Source organism: Sabethes cyaneus, chromosome 1, assembly GCF_943734655.1.
Source record: "Sabethes cyaneus chromosome 1, idSabCyanKW18_F2, whole genome shotgun sequence".
In the NCBI taxonomy this organism is placed as follows: Eukaryota; Metazoa; Arthropoda; class Insecta; order Diptera; family Culicidae; genus Sabethes; species Sabethes cyaneus.
Window position 1 is genome coordinate 50,845,911 of NC_071353.1, and position 14,182 is coordinate 50,860,092.

At 38.0% G+C, this 14,182-nt stretch overlaps 1 protein-coding gene and 1 non-coding gene across 3 annotated transcripts; both read left to right on the plus strand.

Moving 5' to 3' along the window:
* The first annotated feature begins 245 nt into the window (after window positions 1–245).
* Window positions 246–327, plus strand: Trnal-aag (transfer RNA leucine (anticodon AAG)). Its single transcript has one exon. It is a non-coding gene; the product is annotated as a tRNA-Leu (tRNA).
* A 4,630-nt stretch (window positions 328–4,957) lies between these two features.
* LOC128734532 (condensin complex subunit 1) lies at window positions 4,958–13,058 on the plus strand. 2 transcript variants are annotated; one of them, XM_053828792.1, is made up of 5 exons: window positions 4,958–5,646; window positions 5,701–6,424; window positions 6,484–9,060; window positions 9,123–9,486; window positions 12,794–13,058. In XM_053828792.1, exons 1-5 carry the CDS (start codon window positions 5,069–5,071, stop codon window positions 12,841–12,843), a joined length of 4,293 nt encoding a protein of 1,430 aa, XP_053684767.1. In that variant the 5' UTR covers window positions 4,958–5,068; the 3' UTR covers window positions 12,844–13,058. The 2 variants fall into 2 exon arrangements, with proteins under 2 accessions (XP_053684767.1, XP_053684759.1); XM_053828784.1 differs by lacking the exon at window positions 12,794–13,058 and adding an exon at window positions 12,448–12,758.
* Window positions 13,059–14,182: the final 1,124 nt, after the last annotated feature.

Here is a 14,182-nt window from a genome sequence, read left to right on the forward strand (position 1 = left end):
TTAATTGGAGGGGATTGAACGAGTTTTACTTTTCCTCATTTTGGCCAGCTTTTTGGTCCAAATACTCCTATGTGCCATGGTGTGTACGGTTGTCTATGCTATGCTATGTATTTCAACTCAGTTCAACTATTGTATTCACCATTTTGCTATCTAAACAACAAAGTAAATTTTCTCAGTGATAGTTATAACTACAACCCTGAAGTACAAGAAAATCAGAATGTGTTCGTCACCCCGTCCCCCGTCAAGGTAGCGTGGCCGAGCGGTCTAAGGCGCTGGTTTAAGGCACCAGTCTCTTCGGAGGCGTGGGTTCGAATCCCACCGCTGCCAAGATTTTTTTTTAAACATTCGTAAAAGTACACTGAAATCGTTTTAAACGTGGTTTGTGTTTTACGCGACTTTCGGAATATGTGAAGATATTCAGAATTTACTCTTCGTGGCGGTTAAGTTCTGAGAGCTGTGGCATCTTTATATGGAAAGTGTGTTAAGGGGAAACCGAAAATGGCTCAAAGATGGCTGGATAAATGGCTACCGTTCGATGCATGTATTGTTTTGTGCCTTCAAATGCATATGTATTGGCAGAGCACGTTAGAATTTCCAAAATCTTGTCATTCCATTTATCGACCCGGTATATATCAACAAACGCTCAGCAAAACGTAATTACTAATGGAAAATAAATTCATCGGATCATATAGATCATTATGTGTTCAAAAAACGTATAATCTGGAATTGGTTAATAGTTATTTGGTTGCGCACATATTTCGTTGCACTAGCGCTTTCCGAAAAAAACAGCACCACGGTCTCAAAGTTTCGCCACATCAATGAGCTTTTAAAGAGCTTTCTGCTTTTGCCGCATCGATAACCTTAGAGAATGTAAACAAAAAACTCGCCTTCAATGCAAACGGATTAATTAGCCATCCTATTGAATGCATAAGATCAATAAGATTGCTGCTGCAAATCTTAGATGAATCGGAATGTCTTGACAAAGAAAATAAACCATATTTCGGGATGCTCGTAGTCGGTGCGGTTGGCTGCAGATCAGCTGTGTTTATGTTTGCAGGCTCTACCATTTGACATATATTACCAATACTAATGCAACACTCAAATAAACGTTTAGGTTTTTAACGAACACATGAGATGTACAGTACAGTGTGTGTCGCTCTAACACAATAACGTTAGCCACTTTCGGTGTCTCCTTATTCCATTATGTCCTAGCGTATAAAATTCAATACGTAATTTCAATGAAGACCGAGTCCTAATGGGTTAATCCCCGAGGTGGCACCACAAAACAGAAGTGGAAGTTTGACTGAAGTTTTTGGAGCGTCTTAATAGAATACGGAACCGGAAATTAAGTAAACTAAGAAAACTTATCCAATTAAATTGTACTATGTATATTTCTTCGCTTGCCACTGATGAAGCCTGCAAGTCGTAGCCGAAATACGTATCTGTCGTGATTTCTTCATACATAGCAGAATTTAATTGGATAAGTTTGCTTTTTATTAAATTTCAGTGGAAGTTTATTTATTGTTCTACAGTCTTCGGCACAGGGTCAGTACCGACTAATTCTAGGTAGCTTAAACTAATTAAAACTTTGAATTCCGTTCTAACATCTAGATTTACTAATATTAAAATCGAGCGCCTGATTCACCTCATCAAATAGTCTACAGCACAAATGTAAGGGATTGTTTCGTCCACTGGGGTCTATAGGAGTATTCGAGATGTACACTCTTGAAAAATTGAAAATGAACTAGAAATCTTCGCATTCTGATTGGTTTGAAAAGAAGTCATAAAAGTTTGAACGGAAACAGGGATGAAGGATATTTGTGCATGTAACGGCACAGCAATTGTCAAAGCGAGGAAAATCAGCGACTTTCTTATCAGGGAATAGGCGTTTTTGACAAGCTATCGCCCGCTTGGAGGCGCTGCATAAAAAAAGTGATGAAAAGTACAATAGGCGAGTTCGAGCAAAACTAATAGCAACCGTTCGCTACCTGGTTGTGATTATTGGAACTACAAAAAAAGTGCAATTCCCAAAATGCTTGCTGGTACCTGTACGGAACTCGACTTTAAATGTAATATTTTATTGAATTACCGACAGTGGGAATGATGAAAATGGATAATAAAGGTAAGAAAAAGTATTACCTTTCACTTGATATATATTGTTTCTGTTTCGGGAGATTATTAGAGCTTCGCAAGTGTATTTATGTTTACGAACTGATAGGTTATATGTTTGGTTCTTGGTGCAGATTATGCTAATCACGGAAAAAAATTTGAAAACACATTGGAAAACACTGAAGACTGGAAATAATTGGTGATTCTCTATCCAGGATATGTAAACTTTACAGCTGACTCTATGTACTTTTGTTTCATGCGGTACAAAATCAAACATTGACATTTTTCTGCCATAAAGTTAATTAATTCGAATATTTTCAATTGCCTTAACGTAAATAAACAAATTTCTTCCAATATTTCGCTATCTAAAATCCTGACAATTGAAAGGGTTAATCAAAAACTGCATCACTTTTTTCAACTGCATTTACTTTTCATCACTTTTTTTATGCAGCGCCTCTAAGCGGGTGATAGCTTGTCAAAAACGCCTATCGCTGTCAAACTCCATACATTTTTGAAAAATGCTGAAATAAAATGATTTTTTTTGATTAACCCTGTCAATTGTCAGGATTTTAGATAGCGAAATATTGGAAGAAATATGTTCATTAACGTTAAAGTAAGTAAAAATATTCGAATTAATTAACTTTACGGCAGAAAAATGTTAATGTTTGATTTTGTACCGCATGAAATAAAAGTACATAGAGTCAGCTGCAAAGTTTACATATCCTGGATAGAGAATCACCAATTATTTTCAGTTTTTAGTGCATTCCAATGTGTTTTCAAATGCTAACGAATTTATTTTCGTGATTAGCACCACCTGCGCGAAGAGCCAAACATATAGCCTATCAGTTCGTAATCATAAATACACTTGCGAAGCTCTAATAATCTCCCGAATCAGAAACAATATACATCAAATGAAAGGAAATGCATTTTCTTACCTTTATTATTCATTTTCATCATTCCCACTGTTGTTAATTCGGTAAAATATTACTTTTAAAGTTGAGCTCCATATAAGTACCAGCAAGCATATAGGCGAATTCGAGCAAAACTAAGAGCAACCGTTCGCTACCTGATTGTGATTATTGGAACTACAAAAAAAGTGCAATTCCCAAAATGCTTGCTGGCACCTATATGGAACTCGACTTTAAATGTAATATTTTATTGAATTATCAACAGTGGGAATGATGAAAATAGATAATAAAGGTAAGAAAAAGCATTACCTTTCATTTGATATATATTGTTTCTGTTTCGGGAGATTATTAGAGCTTCGCAAGTGTATTTATGTTTACGAACTGATAGGTTATATGTTTGGTTCTTGGCGCAGATGATGCTAATCACGAAAATAAATCCGTTAGCATTTGAAAACACATTGGAAAAGAGTGAAGATTGAAAATAATCGGTGATGCTTCATCCAGGATATGTAAACTTTACAGCTGAATCTATGTACTTTTGTTTCATGCGGTACAAAATCAAACATTAACATTTTTCTGCCATAAAGTTAATTAATTCGAATATTTTCACTTACCTTAACGTAGATAAACAAATTTCTTCCAATATTTCGCTACCTAAAATCCTGACAATTGAAAGGGTTAATCAAAAACTGCATTTTATTTTAGCTTTTTTCAAAAATGTATGGAGTTTGACAGCGATTTTACTTTTCATCACTTTTTTTATGCAGCGCCTCTAAGCGGGCGATAGCTTGTCAAAAACGCCTATTGGGAATTGCACTTTTTTGTAGTTCCAATAATCACAACCAGGTAGCGAACGGTTGCTATTAGTTTTGGTCGAATTCACCTCAAGCATTTTTGGAATTGCACTTTTTTGTAGTTCCAATAATCACAACCAGGCAGCGAACGATTGCTATTAGTTTTGCCCGAATTCGCCTTTAACATCTATCTGATTTCCACGTAAATGCACTCATACTAATGAAAATTACGTGGAATTCATGTAATTAGTACGGGAAAAGTTGGATGGAAAATATTCACCAGGGATTTTCCCGTAATTGCAACGTAGGGTATGTTGCTACATCGTCGTAATTGCCTATTCCCGTCCCATCCAACACAAATTATTAAAAATATCAGCATTTTTATGACACACAATGCAAAACTAGTTATTCCCTACTATTTTAGTTAGTTGTCTATCATACGCAATCAATCAAAGTGAGCTGAGATCTATTTAAATGCTTTTTATCATTAAGGAAGTCCTACCAGCCAAATTTCCTACGTTTTTTCGTGCGACGAAGAAGACAATGTCGACTAATCGTTTTAATTTCCGTCATTCATAAATGAAAATAACTCACGCAAGGCATTGTCGTTATTCTACAGCCAGAAAAACTTGCCTGACCTGCAGAAATTTTGTAGAATAACATTTGTCATGCCGTCCTACACAAATACATGCGCGTTAGCTTCGTAAACATTGTTGTGATTTTTAGTTTGGACGATGAAAAATTTTGATGGACGGATTTTAAAATGGTACGACGAATTTTAGCAATGAAGTCAGTTGCGTAATTTCAAAAATATGCTTTAATAATCGCTTTTCAGTGATTTCAAAGTTCACGGATCGGAAGGTAAGTGTGTTTTAGTCAAATCACCACAAGAACTGTTGGAATATTCATTAAATCCATCCAGCAAATGATGAAAATTAGAATGGCTTTCCTTATTACGACGGGAATTAGAAAAAGACCCTATAAAAATTATTTTGAGTATTTATACGTAAGCTTAGCGATGTATTATTGAGCGTGTATAATTCAAGCGTTACGCGTTACCGTTCTATCCCTCGATTCATTTGGTTGTCGGTTGGTTTCATTTCGTTTTACATCGCAAGCGGTCGTTTTTGTGTTTTCTGTTTAACAAAATTTCATTTTCATCTTTTTGTAGTAAATTTGCTTGAATTTTTCCGACTCGATATCTGCCGACGCAAAACGGCGTAGAATAATCTATAGTGTTGCCGTAAACAGTGGAAAATGGAGTGGCAATTTGTAATACCGCGGGTGAACGCCGAGCTGCTTAGTTCGGATAAGAATAATTACTGTGTGGGGCGCGTTCTCGACTCTCGTGAAATTTCAGACGCGCTCAAGAATGCTCGTCTAGCGTTGAACGATCCGTTCGGAATATTTGATCATTTCGATACATTCTACTCCGTGATCGATAATGCAAAGCAAATTTCTGGCAGCAACCTTCTGAGAGCATACGATTTGTTGTACATTGCCATCGACCGATTAGGGACTATGTTGGCGGAATTACTTAATCAGGCAGATTTGTCTCAGCAAGATCGACTAGCTTCGTTAAATGCAATAAAAATGTTGATCTATTTGATGGGTGGCACCGTCAAAGCGATTGATGCTCACGTAAATGCCTTGCGAGAAAGTGGCGGTTTACAGAAGAAAACGGGTGTAAACAAAAAAAAGGAAACTGAAGAACAAGTGGAAGTCCTAGACTGGGATAATAAGCGAAGCCGATGTGTCGTACAATTGTACAATCTATTCCAGCTGCCATTGGAGAAATTATGGGATCCTCCAGTTTGTGAGGAAACATTTGTGGAGTAGGTAGTTTCACAGCTTTTTTACTCAGTATGATATAATTGTTACTTTTTCAGTCTCATTTGTGATATTTGCTACCGTACGTTGGAGCAGTCTTACGTAAAAAACCGTAATGTAGTAGATAGTGTATTCCAGATCTTAGGTACAGCTATAAAGCGGTACAACCATGCTTTATCATTTCCGGTGAGAATACTTCAAATTTTGGAAAGGCACGAAGGATCGATTGCTCCGATCGCTAATGGTGTGATGCTGTTGCATGAAGAGTTCAATATTTCCACAATATATCCGGTTTTAATAAAGGAACTGATAGAGCGTCTTGGCGTAGATGCTTCGGATACTCAGACGGCTCGTCATTTTAGTCAGTTCTTAGTCGAACTAGGTACTCTCACACCTAAGCTGATGATTCCCCACCTTTCGACTTTGAGTGAGGAACTTTTGGGACTAGACTCTTATATGGTTCGGAACTGCGTTCTACAAATTATGGGAGAAGCTATTCTTTCGGAACTATCTTCTGAAGACTTGAGTGAAGATTTCAAGGAAACTAGGAATGAATTTCTTGAAGATTTGTTCAACCACACGATGGATGTATCGGCGCATGTTCGATCGAAGGTGTTGCAAATTTGGCACTTCTTGCAACGTCAAAACGCCGTTCCCCTTATGTGGCAACATCAGGTGCTGGAAAGGGCCGTGGAACGGTTGGAGGACAAAGCGCTACTTGTTCGAAAGAACGCTATCGCTTTAATCAAAGTATTCTTAGAACACAATCCCTTCTCAGCAAAGGTTAGTAATAAATAGGTATTGTGTGTTGGTAAATGAAATATAAAAATTTTTACTTTTAGTTATCACTAGCTGAATTGCGCACACAATACGAACAAGTGGATAAACAGCTGCAGGAAATACGCGATAAAATGGTCGAACAGGATACTGCTTTGAAAAAAATTGAAGAAGATTGGGACGATCTGACGGTACAGATGTTTCCAGTAATCTCAGAAGTGCTTTCGAAAGAAAATTCTTCCGAAGATACGACTCATCTGGAGGGAACATTAGAAGATGGAAAGAAATTAGTCGAGGATATCGGAGACATGATCGAAGGACAGCGATACAAGGAACTGGTCCTACTGGCGTGCAAGGTAGACTACGCTTTGGGAAATACCGAAACAAGAAAAACGTTCACAGTGGAACAACAATGTATGTATTACCTAACGGTTTTAAAAAGCTATTATATAAATACGAAGGTCGACAAGGATTTGAATGAAAAGTTTCAAAAAATAGAAAGCGAAGTCAATTTTCTGAAAGATTCAATCCGGTTCTCGGAAATTGTTGCTGGTGCTGTTCCAAAATTGCAAGAAATGTTGAAATCGAAATCGCAGACAGATGTTTACGAGGCAATCGAATTTTTCACCTACGCTTACCTGTTCGGTATTAAAGGAACTGAAGGTGGCATGCAACAAATGTTGTATCTAGTTTGGGATTCCGATGCAGATAAACGTAGTAGTGTAGTTTCTGCATACAAGAGAGTGCTGTTGGAGGTTGATTTGGAAGGTCGAGCCAAACACGTTAAGACTGTGCGAAACTTGTGTCAATTTATGATAACGCTCAATGCTGGCCATTATGCCGCTATGGAAGTGCTGATTCGCGAATGGGTCGAAGGTGGAGATATCGATGCGCAGATGATCCAGGTAATGTTCGAAATATATACTAAAAAATTAGAAACTGTATCTGATGACGAATCCCGCCAAGCGCTGCAATTATTGATTATGGTGTCAAGTGGTAAACCATCCGTAGTAAAAGCCAATCAACCGTTGATTGAAAGTATCGGTTTCGATGACAGAGGTTTACGTGATCCTCGTATTTTTACTGCCACGCTGTCACTGCTAATTAACTCTACTTCACAACCGAAAGATGCTGGGAAGCATTACAGACGTATTGAGCCTGACTGCCCAACGGTAGTGAAAATTATTGACATTTTTATAAAGATGTTTTTTAATAATAAAATTGTATGCTTTGACGAAATCGGTACAAAAACATTTGATTACATTTACAAAATAGTCAATACACCAGATATTGTCAGTCAGAGCATACTGGTTAAAATATATGACAAATTGCATTCACTAGAAACACAGCTGAAGAGAAAGGAAGAAAATAACAGGCTTTCACAAGAAGATACTATCCCTGGAGCAACACAGGAAAATCAGAACCGCCCATCACAAGCTTTAACTAATTCTCAAGGTCGCCAAATTACGGTCACCTTACCAACATTCTTGGTCGTGCGTTATGTACTCGTTATTGGTTACATTGCGATGCGAGAGATGATCTATTTGGACATTGACGTGTACGCCAATCTCAAATATCGTCAAGAATTAAAGGATGAACTTAAAAATCAGAAGAAAAAAACCGCTGCTCTTACCAAAAGTATACCGAAACGTAAAACTATGAACATGAACGTATCAGCAAGTAGTGCGATTAAACGCTGGTCTGGGCCAGGTGGGAAAGAACACGAACAGCCAGAAGAAGAAGAATTGTTGAGCGGAGCGACGGCCGAAGACGCCGCTGCTGAACTAATCAATGCTATTTGTGAACAGGAAATGCTCGGCAGCATACATAATTTACTAGGTAGATTCATACCGATGATTGTTGAAATATGTCGTCATCCAAACAAACATCGAGATGAGACACTACAAAAATGCGCTGTGCTTACACTGATACGAATGATGTCAGTCTCTTCGAAATTTTGCGAAAGTCACATGTCCTTCCTGATGAACATTCTACAATACACGAAACAAAATCAGATCAAATGTAACATCATGATCGGTTTATCCGATTTGACTTTCCGCTTTCCGAACGTAATTGAACCGTGGACTAGCTATATGTATGCAACTTTGCACGAAAAGGACATAGAATTGCGTTTAACGGCCGTCAAAATGCTATCGAATTTGATCCTGCACGAAATGATTCGCGTCAAGGGTCAGATATCAGATCTAGCCATGTGTATCGTAGATCCTGCGCCGGAAATTCGAACAATCACCGAACAGTTTTTCAAAGAGATTGCGAATAAATCGAACATTCTTTACAATGTTTTGCCAGATATCATTTCACGGTTGAGTGATCCGACCTTAAATTTAGAGGAAGAAAAGTATCATACCATAATGCAACACATTATTGGTCTGATCAATAAGGACAAACAAATTGAAAGTTTGGTTGAAAAATTGTGCCTTCGTTTCCGGGTGACAACCGAGCAACGTCAATGGCGCGATATCGCTTTCTGTTTGTCGCTTTTGTCGTACAATGAGAAAACTATTCGTAAACTATCAGACAATATCAGCTGCTTTAAAGATAAGGTACAGTACGATGAAATACTCGGGTCGTTCAAAACTATCATCAGCAACACCAACAAACTAGCGAAACCGGAATTGAAGGTATGTTTTAACGTTGGAAATAGGTTTCTCTCAATCAAATTCGTTATATTTCTATCGTCCAGACTGCCGTTGCTGAGTTTGAGAATCGCATCCAAGAGTGCCTGGCAATCCGAGAAGATGGAACCGCATTGGGAACGGCGACTGTTAGCGACGAAGGTGCCGGTAGTTCAAGTCAATTTACAGCACCAACCACTGGTAGTCGAACTACGGGCAGGCAAGGTCGACCAAATCCTAAATCGGCAGTAAAAAGCAAAACAACAGCTGGTAGGACCCGTCAAGGTCGAACGCAGAAACAATCGTCTTCATCATCATCGGACAACAGTGACAGCGAAGAGGAAAACATGCCGCCAGCGGCAAGTGCTCGAGCCGCTGCACGTGCTCGCCAAAACAAAAAAATAACCAAGGTTATCGAGAGCGACAGTTCAGGTAAATGCAGTAATACTGGGTTTTCTCGGGTAATATTCGAAAGAAAACATTAGACATTTTATGGGTACAGGAATTCGCGACTACGAAACTGAAAGAGATTTCAAGCCTTTTCGCACCTACACCCATGGCAAATTGAAAACAATTAAAGCAAAAATACTTTCTATCTCTTTTTTTCTTACACATAAAATAATCAGCAACTTCGTAGTCGCGAATAGAGCATGTATGCACGAAACAGTCCTATATTTCTGTAGCGGGCACTAATCATTATAACATTCTTAATTTTCACAGTGCCATAGAGTTGTGTTAATTATAAAATGCTGCTGTAATACAACAATGAATGCTATGTTCAATTTTACCACTCACTTTTTTATTTAAAATTATTTTCATGTTTTCCCTACTGCCAATTGAAATTAACCAATGCTCGCACTTTCAAGTTCTCATTTCTCATCGCTTGCAATCGTTAGACAGTGAACAGAACGGGAAGATTTCTTCAAATCATTACGTGAAAACCAACAGCTTCATGCAATTCGTCTGGTCTGCAATTGCGTCATGTAGTATTGTAGTGTTGCCATTTGTAATGGCACATGTATTTGTATTTTTGTTCGTTAGCAGTATCGTAAAGCATGTAATCGTAAGTCAGTCACTTGTTAAAAAAGACGTTATAAAACGAGATTGAATTATTACAATGATTATAGGGTTCTGACACTCTATAGATTTTTAGTATGCATAATAGGGCAAAAGAAGTATTTCGGACCGTGTGTTTCGCGGTCTCTAATTTGGCCTATCACGGCAAAATCACATGGAGTGAGTCAAAATAGAGACAACATAACGCATGGGTCAAAATACCTTATTTACCCTATTCGTTAGAGATTTGTTTGTGTTAATAACGCTCATGCACGGTTGCTTAGTAGAACCGTTTTCCCCATAATCAATAATGGAAAATTACGCTTCGATCAAAGTCGAGTCGAATCGAATAAAGTGTAAGGCGAATCGAATGATGTGCAAGTCGAACCTTTTGCGGCATGCGGCTTAATTCACACAACCCGGAAGTAAAGGCGAAGGCCAGCGCAATGAAATGTGGTTTGTCACGCCACTCACCTCGCAGAACTAGCCCAAAAATTAGATTGAAAAGTGCGGAACTGTAAAGCTGAATTTGGTCAATCAAAAAATGCGAAAATCGCGTTCAAGGATAAAACTATTCGAATCAGTTCGTATCCTACATTCGTAGCAAGAGTAGGAATGGAAAGAATCGTATTCTTGTACCGTGCAAGCACCATATTCAAAACAGGGCCTAATTCCGAACAGTTGACTTCGCAGCCAGCCAACTGTTAGAGTACAGGACAATTGCAGGGCCAGTTGCTACGATCCTATTGGCTCTAACAGGTAAATAGGCTGAATTTACAAGCAGGCTGAAAATACCCTCCGTACGTTACTATTTTCCATACAAAAACCTATCAAAAGAGAGAGAAATCGAAAGATTTTTTTGCATCTTTTTGGTTATTACATTATTTAAATTTCCATTTCTAGTTCGTGCTAGAATCGTTACTACTCCGTACACTCAATTGTCGAGTTCTTTAGGCTATCGAGGTTCATAGACAATAGACTTTGTACAAATATTTTTGACATATGCCCAATATTTTTTTTGCGCTCCGATTTTTTAACCCAATTTCAAAGGGGGTGGAGGGAAGTGACAAAAATTTAAACAATTTGCAATTCAATGAGTGGTTAATTCAGACGAGTTACTCGACAGAGTTGTATCGACCTCGATTTCCATATGAATGAATATAGGGTACTATCACTTGCTTTAGCAGAACGTCTGTTCATAGCAATGGGCCTATCATGACAAAATGAATTGTACATATTGAACGATCGGTAATATTCACTAGATCCTGTATGAAGGTCCAAAAGGGAATTGGCCGGTGAGCAACATCACTTACACGTACCAGGGGTGTTGAGAATCGCCTACCAGCGACTAGGTCGATGAGCTAATCGTTGAATAAGCCGTCCTAATGCAGAATGACCCCGGCAAGTGGGGAGTAGGACCTGCTCGTTATCCATGATCTGCTGTTAACTGGACCAAGGTTAACCTTAGAAAGTAGGCTGCTCCACTCTCCCTAAGCACACCACTTCCAACGAGTGCTCATATGGTTATTACATATGTACCTAAGTATATACAATACAATATAGAATATAATATAATAATAGTTCAATTTTTCTCTGGTAATAATACACAAATGAAAGCAGAGTATCGTGCAAGCACCATATTCAAAACAGTTGCAAATTTTTCATAAATAATGACAAAACTCTGGCTATTTAAACCATTTTAATAATATGAAACCATCAGATGTAGTGATTAAATTGTTTGAATAGCTGGAATTTTGTCACAATTTATGAAAAATTTGCAACTGTTCCGAATTAGGCAATGTTTTGAATATGGTGCTTGCACAGTACTCATCTTGAGTTTTCCATAGTTCTTATGGTTCCTTGTTATGGTTAAAGGATGGTTCCAGAGTACCATCAAACACCAAATGGCCGCGTGGAGGCGCTAGGTAGGAACTTGGGACGGCCAGAGCTATGTTGAACGCTTTGTTATGTTGCCTTCCCCATTTCATACCCTTGCATCGACCTCGATTTCCATAATTCCAAAATTCACCACTCGGATAAAGTGCGGTCGACATGGTTAACATAACAGGCATTTCTATCTTATTGAAGTCGTCTAAAAAGCATGAACGAGATTTGGAATAAGCTATTATGTTGTTAGCTTTAGTTTACTGAAACATGATGATATGCATGAAAAAATACCAAGAGGAGCCTTTAGATTCCAAGTAAATTTCCTTACCTTTATCAATAAAATCGCTTAATAGCTGAACAATCCATCTTCATTCGTACTTTTGCATATTTTTGTTCGCTATTTTTCTCAAACATATAAATCATTTGTGTGTTTTCCTGTTGTCTTTTCAGACACTGAAATCCTGCCTAGACGTAGACCCAAATCTATTCAAGTGCAAAATTAAGCCAATAGGAAGCATTATGTACCGACGCAATATCAGCACTATCAACAACTCTATACCTATTTTAGTTTTTTTAAACATGTTCACGATTCAATGGCACTTACGCTCGTTTTCTTTTAAACGTTTTTAATTCACAAACATTATTAGAATTAGGATTCTTATATTCGTTAGTTTGTAGAGTTCATTTTAAGCCCAATCCTGTATCGATAAGGAAAGTTAGAAAATATAAGCACTTAGAGCTAACACTCATTCATGAGCAAATTTTACAATCAATTCTTTTTCGTATGTAATTTTAGACGAAGACCAAGTGCGACCACAATCGAAAAGGGTAAAGGGAAAACGTTAAGCATACAGACGCACACACCGTGCACGTACAGTCCATATGTCCACCGACCGCTCTACAGTTCCGTTGGGATTTGGAATGTAGTATTCGTTACTCCTTTTTTTTAAGCAAATTCAGTGACTTTAAGTTAGAACCAGATAAACTATTAATAATAATTTATCTAGCTAGAGTTAAGATGAATCGTGGACTGCCAATTGTCAGTTAATAAAGACCTAAAGTGTGTGTTTCTATTATATGTGCCTAGATGGTACTTATAATTGCTTTGTTTTCATTGATGTGAAATTTGTCAAACCTACCGTATTTGTGTTATTCGTCACGCAAGCCGCCAGATGAGAATTCTTAAATTATTGTTAGTCCTTGGTGATTGGTATAAAATCGAGCAATATGGCTAAAAGTGTACGCGTTAGAATATTGCCACTATAGTTGCCGTTCCGAGCCGCCTATGACGCCTATGTTTAACGAAATTATTATACAGTCATACAGTCGTAAAAACTGTCCACCAAATAGCATTTTTTTATTATTCTAAACCGAAAATTCGGTCTTGTCATCGAACGGATCCGAAATGCTGTGAATATGTTTTGCAAAGTGCATCCAGACGGTTCCTCCACATCCACCCTATTTAATCGTTATGTGTGCGACAAAAAACACCTTTAGCAGGGCGACAAGGGCACCCGGATACCCAACATTGATATTGTTATAACATCAACAATTTTAAACCGATTTTGATGAAATAGGCGTCATTTGATTCGTTAATTTATCTAGTTTTGAATTACTCTGCCAATTGGTCATTAAAAGACATACGGAGCCCGAAAATTCGAAATTCCGACAGAGTGTCCGCTGCGAGGTAGAGAACTGATTGTATTGCAGGACCATCAGTCATGCGGATATCAAAATTCTAAAGATTCATACAGTGAACTATTATATATAAAGAGATGAATCAGATTGGCCATTTCGGAGTAGGTTCCTATGGGGTCATGGGTGGCCAGTCTAGGATTGGAGGTAAAACCTAGCAATATGGGTATCAAAGTTCGTGGAATTAGTTCGGTAGGTGATATTTTTTACATTTCGATGTATTTTGATTGGTTATATCGAAAATGGTTTCTACGGGGTCACAGATGATACCGCAGGATTCAAGATAATGCTTAGCATTATCGGAACAATTCAAAACGTAGAACCATCTGTCATACATTTGGAACCAGTTCCGAAATTATCAATCAGCACTAAACTGACCATATCAGTTCAAAACATCCGCTAAACCAATTCTAATATTGGCTTAGGCACCCAACTGGCCATCTGTAACCCTGCAGGAACCCAATTCTGGAATGGCCAATGCGATTTAAAG